The following is a 17,816-nucleotide window of genomic DNA, read 5'->3' on the forward strand; positions in this document are numbered from 1 at the left end:
TAACAGGCCACAAGATCCCCCCCTCAGCCTTCTCTTTTGAAGGCTGAACAGGTTCAGGTCCCGCAACCTTTCCTCACAGGACCTACCCTGCTGTCCCTTGATCATACGAGTGGCCCTCCTCTGGACCCTCTCGATGCTGTCCACATCCCTCTTAAAGTGCGGCGCCCAGAACTGGACACAGTACTCCAGCTGCGGCCTGACCAGTGCCGCATAGAGGGGGAGGATCACCTCCTTGGACCTGCTTGAGATGCATCTGTGGATGTAGACTTGGGTAATCATGATCTTCTGCTCGTTCTGATCAGTTGCAACAACTTTTTACAAATACTTTCAAGTGTCTAGATAAATTGAAACTTGGTTCCTAAAGCAGTGTTCACTCCTTTTGTCTCTTCAAAATAATCCACCTGGGTTTGACTTGGAGAAATAGGTCCCTTTTCTTAGTGGTAGAAATTAGAGCCCTTTGTGAATCTTCTGTAACAAAAGTTCTGTACATTTTGTGAAATGAAGCAAAAAATATGAAATAAAGTATGGAAATCATCTTGGAGTTCAGATTTCCCACTTAATACTGAAGCAAATGAATACCTAATTTTTTGATGCGTCACAAAAGGTTGATATGATTTGATTTGTTAGCACTATGCTATAATAAGTTTCAGATTCACTTATGTCAGATCGCAATTTGGTTGATTTCTTGAGTCATGCTACTTCATAGGTTAGTACCCATTGCAGAAAATTTAATTTCTTGGTATTAACCATTGTGCATTAACTAGCAAGATGCAAGAATTTTGTGCAGATGTTTTTGGTTTTTATCTTTCTGGAATAATCTTACATTTTTCTGTCATCTTTTTTCCTGTCAAGTCTGTACCAGCTGCTATGATGATGCAGCCCCAGCCAGTGGTCCTGATGCCCACAGTGTACCAGCAAGGAGTTGGATATGTGCCTATTGCAGGTAGGTTTTCCTTCTTTACCATCTCTCTTTCAGAATCCTTTGTTTAGTATGAACAGAGAACTACTGAAGTTCTACTGTGTTCAAAATGTAAAGAAAGGCTGACTCTTGTCTGGGAACTCACTTGCTCACTTTTTCTTTCTCCTCCCAAAACATATTACCACCCAAAAGGTAGCTAGCAGGCATTCTGTTCCAAAATAATCATGTCCAGAATAAGAGTGCTCTTATTACTTTTTTTTTTTTCTGAATGTAATCCATGTCAGGTGTTGGCTTTAGCTAATTTGGAGTGTGGGGATGGATCTCCATAGGGCATCTAGTCCAACCCCATTCTTGGATAAATTTCTAAATATTGGAGTAAAATTGAGTTATTCCATTTTTGTTTATTTATAGATGAGTTATGAGTCTGTTAAATATGATGAAACTGGAAAAAGCTACTCCTTAATTTAAGGAGTACATTGCTGCAATTCACATAGACAACTGCACATTAGGGCTGTGTGAAATTTTGCCAGGTGTTTCATTTTGAAGCTTTTTTGACATCTCATGAGCTCGAAACAGCAAAATTGAAACAAAACAATAGGCTTTGAAACAAAACGGGGGTGCTCAAAAGGTTTCAAAATGTTTTGTAGCTGGGCTTACTTGGCTTCAGTGCCAGTCCCAGGTGTCAGCCTCCTCTCATCTGGTGGGCAGATCTGGGGCCTTGCATCCCTGGAGGGCTGCTGGGCTGTGCCAGACTTCTCCCGAGGGTTTGGGAGATCCCAGATCTGTGCACTGGATGAGCGGAGGCTGCCACTGCTGGCAAGTGTCAAGAGTTGTGTTTTGAACAATTTAAGGGGTAGTTTCCCAGAAACCTCTGCACCTCTATCCTTGAAACTTGGCAGGCTTTGTGCCCTCAGAAGGAGCTACCATTCCTACAATTTTCACCAAAATCGGGCAAAAAATGACAAAGTTTGAAGCATTTTCATGATTCCCCATTATAGCCTACGGGCGAAACATCAAAACGTGTCAAAACAGCGCAACAGTTTCAACTAAACTAAACAAAATGACGAAACGAAACACTGTCCCTTCAAAATGTTGAAACAAAATGATGGTGTTTTGCAGAGACGCACTGCACATACCACACCGTTTTTATATGTAGCCAAGGTTTTAAGCTGGCAGAGGAGACCATCCCCATCCCTAGTGTAATGTCAGGCTCTTGGTTTACTAGTCAGGATGTCACTGAAGTTAAATAGTGGTAGTGCACAACACCTGGGCTTCATGCAGCCCACCAGGCTTATCTGTGGCTTGGTGAGTTAGCCAGACTGCATGCATATTGGGTGGCCTTCCACTGGAAAATATAACTGTAAGCATTCCTCCTAGACTTTGCATTCTGCATCTCTGTCCTGCATGACTCTAGAATAGCAGGACATTCCTATATTGAAATAGTAAGTGGCATTGCTGTTAAAACTAGGCTTAATATACAATTACAGTGCCTTTGATTGAACCTACTTGGTGCAGTTCACACCTCCTTACTGTTTTCATTTGTGTGCCAGTTTATTCGTGTGGTATTTCTGTCAATTTGACTTGATTGGAAGCTCTTCATAAATGAGAACTGAGCTTAAATTTTACAGCAGTTGTGCCCCCAGAGAAATACAGACATGATACATTGCTCTAAGGGTTCAGCTGGGATGTATGTGGCCAGGATTGCAGAAAGATAGGTCCTGAGGGACAACTAGGGAGTCAGCAGGATGGGGGCACAAATTACTGGATCATCAGATTGGGGCCTGGGTCAGTGGAGCAGAGAGTGTGGGCCCGGGCTCCAGGGGAGTGGAGAGAAGAGATCCCAGAGACATAGTCAGAGATGTAAGACAGGGTGAGGAGCTAAGGTTAGAGCTGGTGCCAAGATTTGAGACTGGGGTCAAGGAAGCTGAGCTGAATTGAGGTGCCAGGAAACCAGAGAGAGTAGAACCAGTACTGAGATGCAGGGGAGATTCAAGATCAGGGTCAGGAAAGCCAAAGCTAGGGTCAGGAATCGGGAGAACCAGGGAGAGCTATGAACACAAGGCTTGCTGGAACATAGTGAGGCTGTGTCAGTGTGTCTGTAGCATGAGACTTATAAGGGGTGAGTGACACTTGGCAGCCAATCCAGCTGCAGAGAACTGGGGAAGTTGTATTAGCCAGGGATCAGGGGCAGGTGTAGTGGCTCTGGTGCTTGGCCCAGCCATCATCAGGGTCTCTGATCCAGTGCTGGATCATAGACCCTAACAAGTGCCTCTTCCTAGTTTAAGGGATCCTTATCCTTGGTTCCCAGATGCTGAGTGCATAATGGAAATCAGAGGTAAAGGTACCTCTACCTCTACTACTGAGTAGTGTTCCAAGTCCAAATGTCTAATTGTGTTGATATAGGAGATGCACAGAGAAATTTGTAAAGGTCCCGATGTCAGAGAAAAATCTTCTAAAAGGCCACAGATGGGTGGCAGACCTGTTCTGTTCTAAACTCGGGGCTTGAGTAATATCTTTTTGTAGTTTCCCCGTACCAAGAGGACTTGCCAGTAGATCTGCAAAGCAACTAATTAACTGAATTGCCACTGTCTTTTGAATGATGATGTGCTGGAAGTTTCCACTGAGCTGGGTATATTAGTCACAGAATACATGATCTTGCATAATCCCCAAATTCTGTTCCTCATGGAGAAGAAGAGAGGTTTTTACTGTATGGCTTGGTTTGAGGAAAAAGAGATAGGATCTAATTACTTTTGTGTAATAAGCATGGCATTTAAGGATTGAAAATGGCTCCTTAGGCGTAAACGGGTAGCTGAAGATCCAATATTCCTTCAAAAGTTACTTAATTTTTGGATTTTCTCTGGAAGTCGCTGCATAATTGGGACAGAGCCTACTATCTAAGCAGAGGCCTTTATTAATAAACAACATATGAAACTGACTTTCAGACTTTGGAAACAGCAGTTGTGATTCCGACAACAAATAATTCAACTTAAAGAAGCAACTGTGATTTGGTATGTTTCCCTCCTGGGGTTCTTGGCAATACATGTTTATGCTTGCTTTAGAGCATGAAGGTGATGAAGGGAAATGCCATAGAGATTTTTGGGTTACCTACATAACAAGAAATGTTAGCTAAAAAAAAAATCTCTATCCCCTTGTAGACAAGGTTCTTTGGGTGAATCTGACATCTTTTATAAAAGATATCAAAATTCATAAAGCATTGTGGTTAAAATCTACTAGCCAAAGTGGTAAGTTCATATACTAATGAACTGATATATGGCTTGATCGGGTGACAAGTAATCAATCTTGTTCTGTTTTATTTTCTCCCTCATGTTAGAGCCTTTAAAGCCTTTATTCTGGGTTATGGAACACTGTAGTAACTTACGTTTATTAATATGCATATATCTTAAGGGAAGATTGAAAATGAGTATACCTCCATTAGAGTAAATTAGTGGGTGGGACAACAGAGACTGAATCTACATCTGATTTTAAATGCCAATACTAGTAAAATAAATGTAGGAGCAAATTTACATATGATAGTAAGATATGTGACTGCATAAGTAGCTAGACACTCAGATTAAAACATTAGTGAATATTCTACAAAATCACATTGGCCATGTGTACAATGGGATACTAAGGATGCCAAATCCTATGGAAATGTGAAGTCAGTGCATATAACTTTTTAAAAACCTGTTCATTCTTTATATCAGGGCTGTCCAACTACAAGTGCCTGGGGGATGCATACCTGGGTTAATTTCCTTAACTTTTCGTGCCTCTGCTCCTGTGCCATACTGCCATGCCTCTTGGGGCTCAGACAGGAAGGAGTAGTCAAAGGGGGGAGGGGGAGTTGGAATGATTAGGGTAATTTCTTACTGCTAGAAATAAATGCCTCTTCATGGCCAGAGGCCTGTGTGCATTTCTGGGCTCCAAACTTTAAGAGGATGTGGACAGAGGATCCTGAGGTGGCTAACAAATAATAAGGGGGTTGGAAGGCAAGCTATACATAGAGAGACTGACAAAGCTTTGCATATGTAGCTTGGAGAAAAAGAGCTTAAGGGGGAGACATTATTGCAGTGTTCAAATATTTTAAAGGCTACCCTTTAAAGCTTCCTTACTGTTGGAACAGTTAGGTAGTGGAATAGACTGCCTAGGGAAGCTGTAGAGTATCTCCTGGTAGTTTTAAGAGGCAACTGGATAAATATTTGACAGGGATTGTTTAAGAATAGCATTCCTGCATTTATGCTGGGGATTGGACTAGCTGACCTCTGAGGTCCCTTACCAGCCTATGATTCTGTCTTCTGTTGTGTGATACCATTCTGATAAGCCAAACATGCATAGTTTTTACACCCCTGAAGTATAATCTAATATTTCTTGTTTCTTGTAGCTTCTCTACCAATGACATTACTTTTTTTGTATACCATTCAAAATTTCTCTGCTTCATAAATAAGATCTGTATCAAACCTGAGGACAGTACAACTAAACGTGCTGCTGAATTTCTTGCTTAATTGCAGTCAGAGCATGTTTGGCCCCAGCATATTGTGTGGTAGTGGAATGTTCTGATTTGAATAAAGATGGAGCTGGGATTAGCTTCCTGTGACCTAAATTAGGTCTTTAGAGATAAAATAATAGTGAAATGCAGTGATTTTTTGGTATGGACTGATTTCCCCATTTTTAATTTGCAAATATTTTTAAAACATCTTTTCAAGAATGCTCATTGGTAAAAATTGCCCTCTTTAAATGCATGAATTGAAAAATCTGAGATTTGGTGCACTTAATGATGGTACTTAATTGAAATACTAAAAGAACATCTTATTCCTTAATTTGTTTTTCCATAGTACAGGAATGTCTTTATCTTCTTTTAACATAAACATATTGCTATATGTATTAGAATAGCAGTCTGTTCCATGGCCTACTTGTATTACTGCTGTATTTGTCTTCATTGTTAACTTCACCTGTGAACATGAATGAAAACATTTGGAAATACTGCCAAGTTCTTTAATTTTTCCGACCACTGTGAGTTTTTTCTTATTTAACACGCTTGTGAATTATTTCCACCACTTTTTTTTTAATCACCACCAAAGTTGTTTGGGACTCTTTAAACTCCTTTTAAATGCATAATAGATCTTTCCAAGTGCTTTCACTTTTTTTTAGGGAGGGTCAGTGTGGGTATTCAAAGTTACATTCTCAACTCCATATTACATCTTTTGCTGTACAAATTTTTAAGGTCGGGTGTTGTTTAACCCAAATATCCATCCGTATTATGTAAAAAAAAGAAAAAAAAAAAAAGAAAAAAGAAAAAAAAAAGCTACTTATTTTAGTTTTGTGAAATGACTTGGTTTTGGATACATGTTTTTTCCAGGCTTCATGAGTCTTTTTATTCTAAGACTCAAAGCAATTTTTTCTTTGAAGACAGAAGAAGTTCTAAAGGGTTGAAGAAATCAATTAATGGATGTTCCAGTTCTTCAAAGCTTCATTGTTAAAGCAATCCATTCTATAGGTAGTTTAAAGTTTTTGTTTCAAGTTCTCCCAGGTGCATTGCAGAAGAGTACAAGCTCCCACATTCCTGTTCAGTTAATTCTTCACAACTTCAGGAAAACCTCTACCAGGTAACCTCTGATAGAACTGCAAAAGCTGACAACTTTAGGTGGCATCCTTGGCCGAAGGAAAAGGGATCTTTCTGTCCCCCATATATATGTTCTCTTTGCTTTTCAGTACCTGGGCCCCCTGCCCCCCTTCCTGGAAAGAAGACAGGGAGAACTTCGTTGAAAATAATCCTTCCCTCAAACAGTTATTTTGAATCAATGCTACTCCTTGGCCCAAATGACCCTTAAGACCCCTTCCAACCCTATGATTCTGTATTTTGAAGGAAAAGAAAAGTTTGTACAATCCCTTTGCAATTGCAGCTGCACATTCAGATGATGACTACCTTGGGAAGCTCAATTCAGTCAGCCCTTTTGCCAAATGCCCTGTTTGGAGCTGTTTGTAATCCTCAGTGATATGGACAGGCCCTGCCCTCAGTATGTCTTAGGGGCTGGACTGTCTTTTTATTCTGTTCAGTTTCTTTTACAGAGGGGTGTTCCCTATATTTTAGGAGAGATGGCTGTCTTGTTACCCTTAAAGCTGCTTTCTAGAAACAGGTAACATTGCTGCAGAATACTTCAACAGGATGTAATCTGACTGGAGGCAGACATTTTCCAGGGTCTTGACCCATTGGCAGTTCTCCAACACATCCTAGGGTGCTGCTCCTTCACATTATTGGTGTTGGTTTCCCCTCCCATACTGCTTTGACAGGATAGAAAGGCCTTCAGTTTGAACATCTCAGAAACAGAGTTGGTTTCAGAAAATTCTACTGAAAAAGGGAGGGGAAAAAAAAAAGGTTCACTGGGAATTAGTTCTCTGCCTAGGGAAGATAATCCTGAATGTCGCCTTATTGTTCCATCCCGTTATAGGCTGCTTGGAGGGGGTGGAATAATTTTTTTTCCCCTTTAGTGAGAATGTGCCTGTATTATAACTTCATCCTGTCACCTACTGGTATACAATTCCACTATATTCTTTAAGCCTACAGTAGCATGATCTTGTATCCAGCTTGTGTGTTGCCTTCTTCAAGAGGTGCTTCTATCCTGAGACTTGGTGCAAGCAATTTTCTGCTTGAGGTGATTATCACAGATTTAAAAGAGGTCATAGAAGGCATTTAGGTATTTGGAACCCATTTTCCTTAATCTTAAAGAGAATTTTAAAAACTTAAATATATGCCCCCTAATTTCCTCCTGGGAAATATATTAAGCTAAGTGTTTACCTGTGAGGTATTATTTTGTTCTTGCAGACATTCTGAGCTCAAACAACTTTGGGTTTTAAGCTTTGTTTTTAAGATTCAGATGATAAATGCCTATCACCTGACTGGGGTGATAAAATGTTTTTTTGGAAAGGCAAAATTGTTTGAAAAATGCCTCTGTAAAAATCTTGCTTCTTAAATAATTTCATAAGAACATGTTTAAAAAATGTAATAACTTTTCTGTTTTAGTTCAGCCTATGATCTGAAAGTCAAGCTATGCTGTTTCTCAGTCATTCCTCTCCAGTTTGAAACTTTGTGCATATGGAATTGTTAATTATAAAGTACATAATAAAATGGAGTCCAGCTTGTTTACCGCTATCTGTGCAAAACAAAACTGTAGGAAGTGGGTAAATCTTGGAACATACACAGAGAATAATGTTTACACCCACACACACACTTTTCCTGTGTTTAATGGTGGAGAGAATAAATTGGACTGGGAGCAGAATTAGCAATAGAATATTCCTGTGTGGGTTTTAAAACTTATTTTGAAGAATTTATTTAAGGAAGACAAACTTTTTTTTTATTGGTAGGCCACATACTCTGACTTGCAGTTTTAACATAGAGGTTTTTAATTTTTTTTAGCCAAAGTATGTTTCATTTCAGAACTCTTAATCTTTTAAAAGAAAAGCAGGAGGAAAACAAGAACACCATTCCCCCTCTTTTTTTTTTTTTGCCAGATTAGCTCCAAAGAGTGCTATATCCCTTCAGCCTTGATCACCTTGTCTCATGGACTGATGGTGACCAATAGCTTATCAGTCAGTATACTAAGTGCTATCACTTGCACTAAGTGCATCTTGCTTCTATGTGGGAAAACATCTCCAGCCAGTTAAAGAATAGTATTGATGGGCTTTAAAGAAAATCCATTTATGTTTGAAGATGGCTGTAAAGCAGCATTATAGACGGGTTAAAATAGGTCTTTTGGGATTCATGGAGGTGCGTTTTGGCTGCACCTTTTGTATCTTTTTAAAATAGTATGCATTAGTGTATATAATTAATGTATGAACATATTAAATTGCAGTGCAAATCAGTGGAAGAACTCTGGGATTAAAAGTTTAAGGCTTGCAGTAGATGATGGTAGTATGAAAGCTAATGTTTGGTAGCATAAACATCTATGTGTATCACCTTTTGTTTTCTTGGCTTTGTCAGTATTAAAAAACTTTTGATAATGCTACAGGGATACTTTGCCCTTTATGCAGAATAAGAATTTTCTTTGGCACAAGACATTTCCAGCTTTAGGTATAAATCATTTCCTGTAATCACCTTATCTGCAGGTAGCACATACTTATTAAGGCAGGGGTGGGCAAAATGTGGTCCAGGGACCGGATGTGGCCCGCCAGGCCACTCTATCTGGCCCACGGAGCCCCTAAAAATTTAGAAAATTAACATTTATTTGCCCTTAGCTGCCTGTCATGTGGCCCTCGATTGGCTTGCCAAAACTCAGTAAGTTGCCCTCCGCCTGAAATAATTGCCCACCCCTGCTTGTTAGGGAGTAGGTTTTAAGTACTAAAGTATGTTGGACTTCGGACTTGAGAAATTAAAGATGCTGGCGTCCAGAGTCTAACTCTAAATGCCACTTCAGAACTTGCCCGGCCTTCATCCTTGCAGCTGAAAGCATTCATTTCCCAGTTAAAGTAGATTAATGTTTCTCTCCTGTATCCTATTCCTTCCCCTTTTCATTTTCACCTATCCTTAGGGCTTGAGTACTTTGCTCTAGGTAAGTTTTTCAAGCTCTTGACCCATTATGGTGGGGGTAAAAAACCTTTGCATGAGCTCATACAAACTGCTTTCTTTGTTTGTACATAGTACATTGCATCACAAGGCATTGCACATGGATGTCACAATAAACCAGATTTAATGTATCCGTTTTAAGCCTAAAAACAAATGCCAGCATTCTTTAGTATATGCGGTCCTTTTATTTTTAATTTCCAGGTCCACTAACTCAAATGTTAGAAATCAAGTTACAAAGGCAAAATGTTAGCGGAGGGCAGAATTAACTTTCCAAATTAATAAAAGGAAAAAAAAAAATATTTGACTAGTTCATGGAGAAATTTAGTTTTCCTGTTTAAAAAGCAGTAAACTTCCAGCTATGCCCTTAGGAGAATATATTATCCCTTATCCTTACTAGAGTGAGATTTAAAAACAAACAAACAAAAGAACACAAAGGTATATAGCAGACTTCTGTAAAACTGGAACATCATGGATATCAGTAGATTATCTAATTGCATTTGGCAAGGCAATCTGTCATTCCTGTGCCTTGTATCCTGTTTATAAGACTAAAAAATCTAAGGGACACCACAAAGGCAAAGCAAGCATATGTCCATATAATTTGTTGCACCCCAGTTTGGGGCTGTGACAAAGTTGGCATGAACTTGAGCTGCTTTTTTTTTTTGTGATCATTTGTTTTCTTTAAGGTGGGAGAGTATGGACAACGTGGAACTGCTCACATTCTCCAGCCTCCCTAGGCTGGCTCTCTGGAGACTTAATGGGCCTGATCCTTCACTCCCTGGGAACTTTCATTCCCAGGATGCACAGGATCAGGCCCTTAAAGTGTGTGCTTAGTTTTTCCCACCTTGCAGACACGTATCTGGGGATTCTCCCAGAAGGGCTTCTGCAGGTGTGCGTGTCCTGGCTTGGAGGCACTGGACACTGGGGATTCCTTAAGTCCCACACTGCCCTACACCAGGACCTGGTCCTGTGCCTCCTTACCAGGACCCACATGGGGTTAGTGTAGTTCCCACATCACCCTGTGTCAGGACAGCAAGGAAGGATGGGATAGCAAGAGACACAAAGAGAACATGTCACCTGTTCTGCATTGGGTTTTTGCCCATTGCCAGATAATAGGTATTGTGTTTCATCCAGTGAAGTGGATCAGCTGTGGTGGAATGCGACTGATCTACTGTTTAGTGATGTTTGTTTGTACCCTTATATCTTGCATTGACATAATCAAACTCTTCCACCATTTTTTTTAACCTTTTGGAAGCAATGTTAATTTAGACCAGTTGCCAGCTTTTGCTGAACAGTGGGTAGAACTGGTTCTCCTTGCATTTGGACAAGTATAACTTTTCAGTGCGGGGGGAGCCAGCTGCTCAGGAGTGTACAATAGCTATTACATCTGCATGATCTGGTAACAGTGCAGGTTTGCTAAATCACCCTAACTTTGGCCTCTGAATGAAACATGGTTCATGTTGGTAGTGGTTTTGCTGCAAAAGTTTGTTATCAAAATCATGCCAATGTAATAGAGTTGCATTGTAGCCACTTCTGTTGCTACAAAAGGATACCAATGTAGTTATGTTCCTGCTGTCTTCCTTGTCTGCTTCCCCCACCCCCTCCAAAATGAAGTTCTGCTTCTAAATTTCCTCTGGCCCTGAACAACATTGGAAGCCATAGAGAGTAGCATAGTGATACTGAGATATGGATTGGTGGTCATTGGTTTAGACTAATACTATTTACCAAGTCACCTAGGCTTAATTAAAATGCACCTAGTGGCTTACGTGGTCTTGCCTAAAATTTAGGGTTGCACATCCATAAATGGAATTTGGGGCAGGGGGAAATGTTGTACATCCAAGTATTCCATATGTTAAATGGGTATGGAATGGGTGACCTTGCCTCTTGGATGAATTTCACAGCGACCAGTATGCTGTTAAGGGAGTTGTACAGGGCAGTCAGTAAGAGAGACTAAAGAGGAGAATGTCAGGAAGGCCTCCCTGCCATTGAATTATGCTTTGTATGATGCTCTTTGCAGCCCTGAGTTGGGTATCTCTGATGTGATATTCACAATCTGAACTCTTCTCTTGCCCCCTGCTGACTTAAGGCCGTGGTCTTGTAGCATCACAACTAGGTGGAAGAAGAGTCTAGATTCTTTGTGCAGTAGCCTAGTGGCTGGAGGTGCTTACCAAAAACTTGGAGGCTGTTTTTTTGGGCTGTCCTCAGACTGAAGGAGTTTGACCCCCATCATCAACTTCCCAGGAAATCATAAAGCTATGGGCTGGGCTAGGCTAGGGGTACCCTTCAGATCGTCCTGTTGCATAACCAGTGGGTTAGCATCCTGACCCTAAATTTTGGGTCTGGCCAGAGAGCAAATGAGAGGAGTGACTCTAGTTCAAGTGAAAAAGGAACTCCTTGAAGTAAGAAGAGTCTAGTTTCATTTTGTACATCTTATCTAATAACCATTTAAGGCAAAAATGCATAAATAGTCTCTGGGTACTGAGTAATCAGATGGATAGGTTTTCACCTCTTTAGACTATTGGTCCCAAGGTGGTTGGGCTCTTTGCAGTTGGGCATACTTTGTGTGCCTAATAGATGAGGCCTTCAGTGGACTTGAGGCAGGGATTATGAGTTTGAACTCTATAATTTTATGCAGGATTCAGATTTAAGTTCTCATGCACATCTCTTTCAAAGTGATAGCTGTACCAAGCATGTGTCATCAGTGTGTTCTCACCTCAATGCTAAACATGCATCTGCATTGAAATGTACAGAATTTCCCATGCACATAACCATTTAGGGTGCCACTTCGAATCATGTATTTGAGGAAAGGCATATACTTTACGACTAAAGTGACTGGCATGTACACATTCAAGTTTGGGTACTTGTTACTGTTTCTGAAGAAGTAGCCCATCGGCTCCCTTCCCTTTGAAAGTGAAATGCTCTAACACCTAAGACCAAACTTTCATGCATATTGTGACATCCTCACCTTGATTATAGTATCACTGTCCAGTCAAGTGTCTTCATGAGTACTTAACCTTTCAGTAAATCAAGTATTTACTGTATTCTAGGCAAAATATTGTATGTATAAATGACTGGCTTGGTTCCATCTTATTTAGCTGAGCCAGAGTATTAGTGGGATCACAAACTTGCAGGACATCCACCACTACTACTTCCCACGGATTTCAGTGAAGCTGGGAATGCTGTTAATGTCCTCTCTTTGCACAACACAAAGTTGTGGCAGAATTCAGTATGTATCAAAATAAATGGTGGCCTCAAGCCTTTCGGGCTCAATCCTTACACAAGCAAGTTGTTTTGTACAAAATAAACCCATATAAGAGTTTTAAAAAAAATGTATTTTTTCCCCAAAAAGGGTATTAATGAATTATGCATCCCACTTCCATTTGTCTTAAGCCACTGTAGGTTTCAGACCCATTAAAATAACATATTGCATGAATAGCTGTCCATTGTGATAGAGGGATAGAATGAAATTTTTTATTGAAAGATACAAACCTTTGATGTGAAGAAACATAAGGCACTTGACTGAACGAGAAACTAAAAGCAAAATATTTGTGTAATATGGTGTGTGCAATTTGGATAAACTCTACTCCTTGCTGCTTCCATTGCTGTATATAAATGATCACAAATATGCTGTCAATTGACTTGCTATATTACATGTGAATTTTTATATTGGAATGTCATTGCTTATGCCAGCATGTTTCCTATTGCGATCTCACTGTTTGTGCTAGAGAACGCCAACACTCTGAACTTCTTGGTTTGTAGTACTTTCTGTGTAATTCTGAAACGAGTGCACAGGTGCTGTGCAGCTTGTATTTATGGAAAATATTTAAAATGTTAGCTTCAGTCTAACTTGTCAGCAAACTGAGTTGCTTATACAGCAGTGGTTTTCGACCTGTGGGTCTGCAGACTGTTGAAGGGGTCCACAAAAGATGACTCTGCTTGGGGACCTATCTAAATTGTGGTGCAAGTTGTGGCACAACATTGCCTTTAATCTTGCGCTTTTCAACCTCATGCCCCTTCTTCTTCCCTCCTTCCCCCTACTGCTGAGTTGTTAAGAGACTAAAATCATGGCATTCATTGCCTCTTGGCAACTCAGCGGCGGGGAAGGGAGGATCAGGGGTGGGAGGTGGTAATCTTTGCAAACATGCATAGTTCTAGAGGTGACTAGTTCTGCTACTGTACTAAGAAAGGACTTTGATGTTAAACTTGAAATTTGTCAGTAAGATAATCCATTCTTACTGTAGGTTTTCAATTACTTGACAAATGAACTTAAGTGATGCTTTCTTTTCTTGAATGATATAGTTACTGCAATTTGCCCAATAACAAATTGGTTTGGAGAAAAAGGTTTTCCATAAAGTCTTCATTTTTACAAATTGTTTAGAAACTGCTGCTGTATTTCAAAGTATTAACTTTCAGCCATGTTCCCTCTCTCACATTTTTGGATTAGTTGCCCCCAACTTAGTGGTTTGGATTGTTTTGCCCATAGTGTTCCTTAGCCTACTTGCAAACATAATTTTTACTGAATAAGGCTTTTGAGCAACATACTTAGTGGCAGTCAGTTCCAAGCCAGAGTCATCTAAGGTGGGCAGGAGTGCCCAGTGAATTACCCAAGATCAATTACTTTTTAAATTATACCTGTGGGAAAGGACAATGGAGGAAAATATCTTTATATAGTTGATAAAGGTTAGAATTGGCGATCCTTGTGGAGCATGAGAAAGTGTTCTTTGTTTGACATATTTGACTTATTTGTGGAAAGCAGGAGTTAAATTTTTATTAAGAAATGGCCACATCTGTCAATCCTTCTTAGTTTTATTCGAAACAGTGTATTAGTGGGAGGAGAGAAACAGTAGAAACAAAGATATGATGTAGGTACTAAAAAACTATTCACGGTGTCCTGCTTTCATCAGGACTCTGATATTGGTGGGGGGGGTGGTATTTTTTTTTTGCCATATTCAGTTGAAGAAAGCCCCATCAATTTGCTTTAACTAAATTTTGAAGATTCAAAACCTAGACCTTAAAAGTAAAATGTCAGTCTTCACTAGCATCTAGGAAGAATTGTAAACAAAGAACATTCATTTGCATCTGGTAGCAGTCCCAGTGGTTTGTATGCCCTAGTGTAAAGCTCTCACTAATTGTTTTGTAGTACAAATAATCACGATTAACTTTCCGTATGTTAGCTTTTGTTGATCATGTCTATTCAACTACTCAGACTTTCTGGTACAGCTGATGTATAGCACTTTGATCATGGGAGGTCTCTTTAGAAATAAGATCAGCAAATGTTTGCAGAATGGCAAATTAATGTCTTATTCTGAACTAGTAAGTAGGTGCTGAGAGGCAGGTTGTGTACCCTACATAATTGGAAAGTAAGTATAGTTTTTATTGCTTCCTGCTCAAAGTTGTCTAATCAGATCATATTTCTACTACAGTATTATAGTCTAGAACTCGAGTGCTCTGGAGCATTGCAGTTTGTTATTTTCATAAAACTGTAGCAATAAAAGATAGCTAAATTGCCCTGGCTTTGGCCTTAAATGATGCAGGGTTAAAGTTGGAGCAGTCTAGCTACACTTGTATTGCTGCAGAATCCATGCAAACCAAACAGTTGCGTTGTAACTACTTGCATCAATATCTTTTTGATTATCAATAAAATTGTCACGTGTCTACTCCAGGAGTGCCTTTAAAATGAACTGTAATTCTTTAACCTTTTCAGCTCCGGGGTGGTTCTCAATTATTGTTTCAGCAGATGAAGAAAATGTGGAATGCACTTAGTGTTTTTAGGAATAAATTTTGGAAAACACCATTTAAAAAAGAAAAAGAAACTCTCCAACTTCAAACTGCAGTTGCTTTGCTTGTCTTTTTTTGCATAATGCAGATTCCAAACTGATTTTGTTGCTTCTCTGAGAAATATTGTGTGTCAGTCTGTAAAAAATAAAACAATTCCTCTATCTCTCCATACTCCTTAAGGCTGCTGGCAGACATTTAATATGATCATGCAGTTAGGATCTGAGGTTTTTGTATGCTTAATCCCAAATACGGTGCTGCTTGTCAGGGCATCATCCTTGCTCCCAACCCAGTCCCTCTCCTATTCTTCCCCTCCCCTTCACCCCATCTTCATACTAACCTTCACCCATCCACCTACATGACTGCTGGGGATTAGGAGCTCCCTAACCCCGAGGAATCTGCGATGTGGCATTGCCTGTAGCTCAGGGCTTTGAATGTCCCTGAACATGGAGAGCCAGTGGATTCACTGTACATGGGGGCAATGACAGCCCCATGCTGCAGGGATTTGGCAAGGGGGGAAAAGCCCCAAGTCCTGGTTTGGGACCTGTGGCTGCTAGATTTTCCCAGGATTGGGCAGTGGTATCCCAGACCTGGAGGCTGCCCCTTTCCTGATTCTTACAATCCACTCAGGATTGCTGTTCTCAGGCAGTAAATTTTTAAAAAACAATTTGAACAGGAAATTCTGGAATGTGAAGTTGCCCACAGACTGGATTGTGTGTAGCATGATTTAAATGGGGACTATGGATTTTTATCCCATTACCTGAGTTAGCTTTTCTGACCCTCTCGTCTCTGTGGGGTCTTTTCCTGTTTGCTTCTCCCAGCAATGTCCTCCTTCCCCCTCCCTCTATAGCTTTTGTATTCAGATCACTCACTTCATTTCATATACTGCTGTACACTTGTCCTTTCACAGTATCTGATAAATTGAGCTTGAGTTCAGAGAAGTTTATGCTTTTAGTTAGTCTATAACTTGCATATCTGCCCTGTCATCTGCCTGACTACAGGCTAACATGGCTAACTACCTCCAGTCAGCTGATCATCATCAGCAGCAGCAGCCCTGGGTCCAGGACACGTCACATGTTCGGTTTAAAGCTTGCTACAAACCTGCCTCAAAGATGTCCTGAATCTAATATGGAACATCTTTGTGGTTGTTTTCCTGTTTTTATCCTGGCATAAATTCCCTGAACATGTGGCATGTTACAATTCACTGTGAATGTCATATCAGGGGAAAACATAACATCTTCCAGAGGCCTAATACTACACACAGAATAACTAGACACTATTTATTTGGGTTTGCCAATATCTGCTCAATCTATTTGGAAATAATGAGTTTTTTTTTTTAAGAAAAACATTTTTCTTATTGAAATAATGGAGACTACATTCTTGTATAGAAATACCCTTTTATCAGAGTTTTTTTTCCATATACTTCCATAGCATAAGGTTAAGATTATACCCTGAGCTTTTCTATAAAGCTTCAATGGCTGGATTGCACTGTGTATTCAGTTGGACTTTACATGGCAACAAAGAAGATTTGTATACTACAGGGTCATAAACTCATGGACGAGAGTCAGCAAACTTTCAGTAAGAGCTACCTGAATTAATACCTTGGCTTTAAGGGAGCAGAGACCACTGTTATATATATTTTGCCAATAAATGATGCATGCTTACTGTTCATCTAATGGCATAAATGCCCGTGCTTGGTAGGCCAGATCTGAGCTGAGAGCTGTAGGATGCTGACACCTGCATAAGGACGTTACAGTTAATGGCACTATCTTTTTTATATCAATTATGATTTTGTTATGAGCTCAAAAAGAAAGGTTTCTGGCTACCTCTAATAAGACTAAATCCTATTGGGACGTGTTTATCTCTGTTTAGGTCTCCATAGCATATTCATGACTATATTAACAGCATTTCTGGAACACTGCCACTTGTCTAGATTGGAATAGTATGTCTTTTGTTTAGAACAGTTAAGGTAAATTCTGTGCCTGGTCAAATTTGGCACCTATACATTGTTTTGTTTGCTTCTGAAAGGAGTTTTTCATTTGCGCAAAAACAAACATTTTGTTTTTCATGTAATAGGAGTCCTTAATTTCCTTTTATGTATGTTTTTGTCTCCAGGAATGCCTGCAGTCTGTAACCCAGGCATGGTACCAGTGCCAGTACCATCTCCTGCAGTTAACCCTCAGCACCTGTGTAATGAAGAAGATCTGAAATATATCCAGGACATGTTTCCCAACATGGACAGGGAAGTAATCCGTTCAGTGCTAGAAGCCCAGGGAGGGAACAAGGATGCAGCTATCAACTCTTTGCTTCAGATTGCTGAAGAGTCATAGATGCCTATCGCCTGCATTGTCCCTGTCTACGATGCCACCCTTATTTTGACTTGCCAAGCCAGGGATTTAGCTAGAGGAAGAAATTCCTGACAAATTCCTGACAGAGCATCCTGTCTGAAAGATTGTGCCCCTCTCTCTTCTTGGACACTTTGCACGTTTTTCACTTTTGTTTTCAACTGTCATTCACTTCCAATTATGTTCTACAAAAGCATGAAATTTCCTGCCCCCCCCCCCCCCCCCC

At 40.1% G+C, this 17,816-nt stretch overlaps 1 protein-coding gene across 1 annotated transcript in view; it reads left to right on the plus strand.

The window, feature by feature from the left end:
• Positions 1–17,761, plus strand: part of TOLLIP (toll interacting protein) — a 41,202-nt gene extending 23,441 nt beyond the window's left edge. Inside the window, exons 5-6 of the mRNA XM_019519763.1 lie at positions 853–943; positions 17,361–17,761. Of these exons, the coding sequence (XP_019375308.1) occupies positions 853–943; positions 17,361–17,575 (306 nt within the window). The 3' untranslated portion in view covers positions 17,576–17,761. The remainder of the gene's footprint in view (positions 1–852; positions 944–17,360) is intronic.
• The last annotated feature ends 55 nt before the right edge of the window (positions 17,762–17,816 follow it).

The sequence above is a fragment of the Gavialis gangeticus genome, unplaced genomic scaffold (genome assembly GCF_001723915.1).
Source record: "Gavialis gangeticus isolate Ggan-Ray unplaced genomic scaffold, GavGan_comp1, whole genome shotgun sequence".
Lineage (NCBI taxonomy): Eukaryota > Metazoa > Chordata > Crocodylia > Gavialidae > Gavialis > Gavialis gangeticus.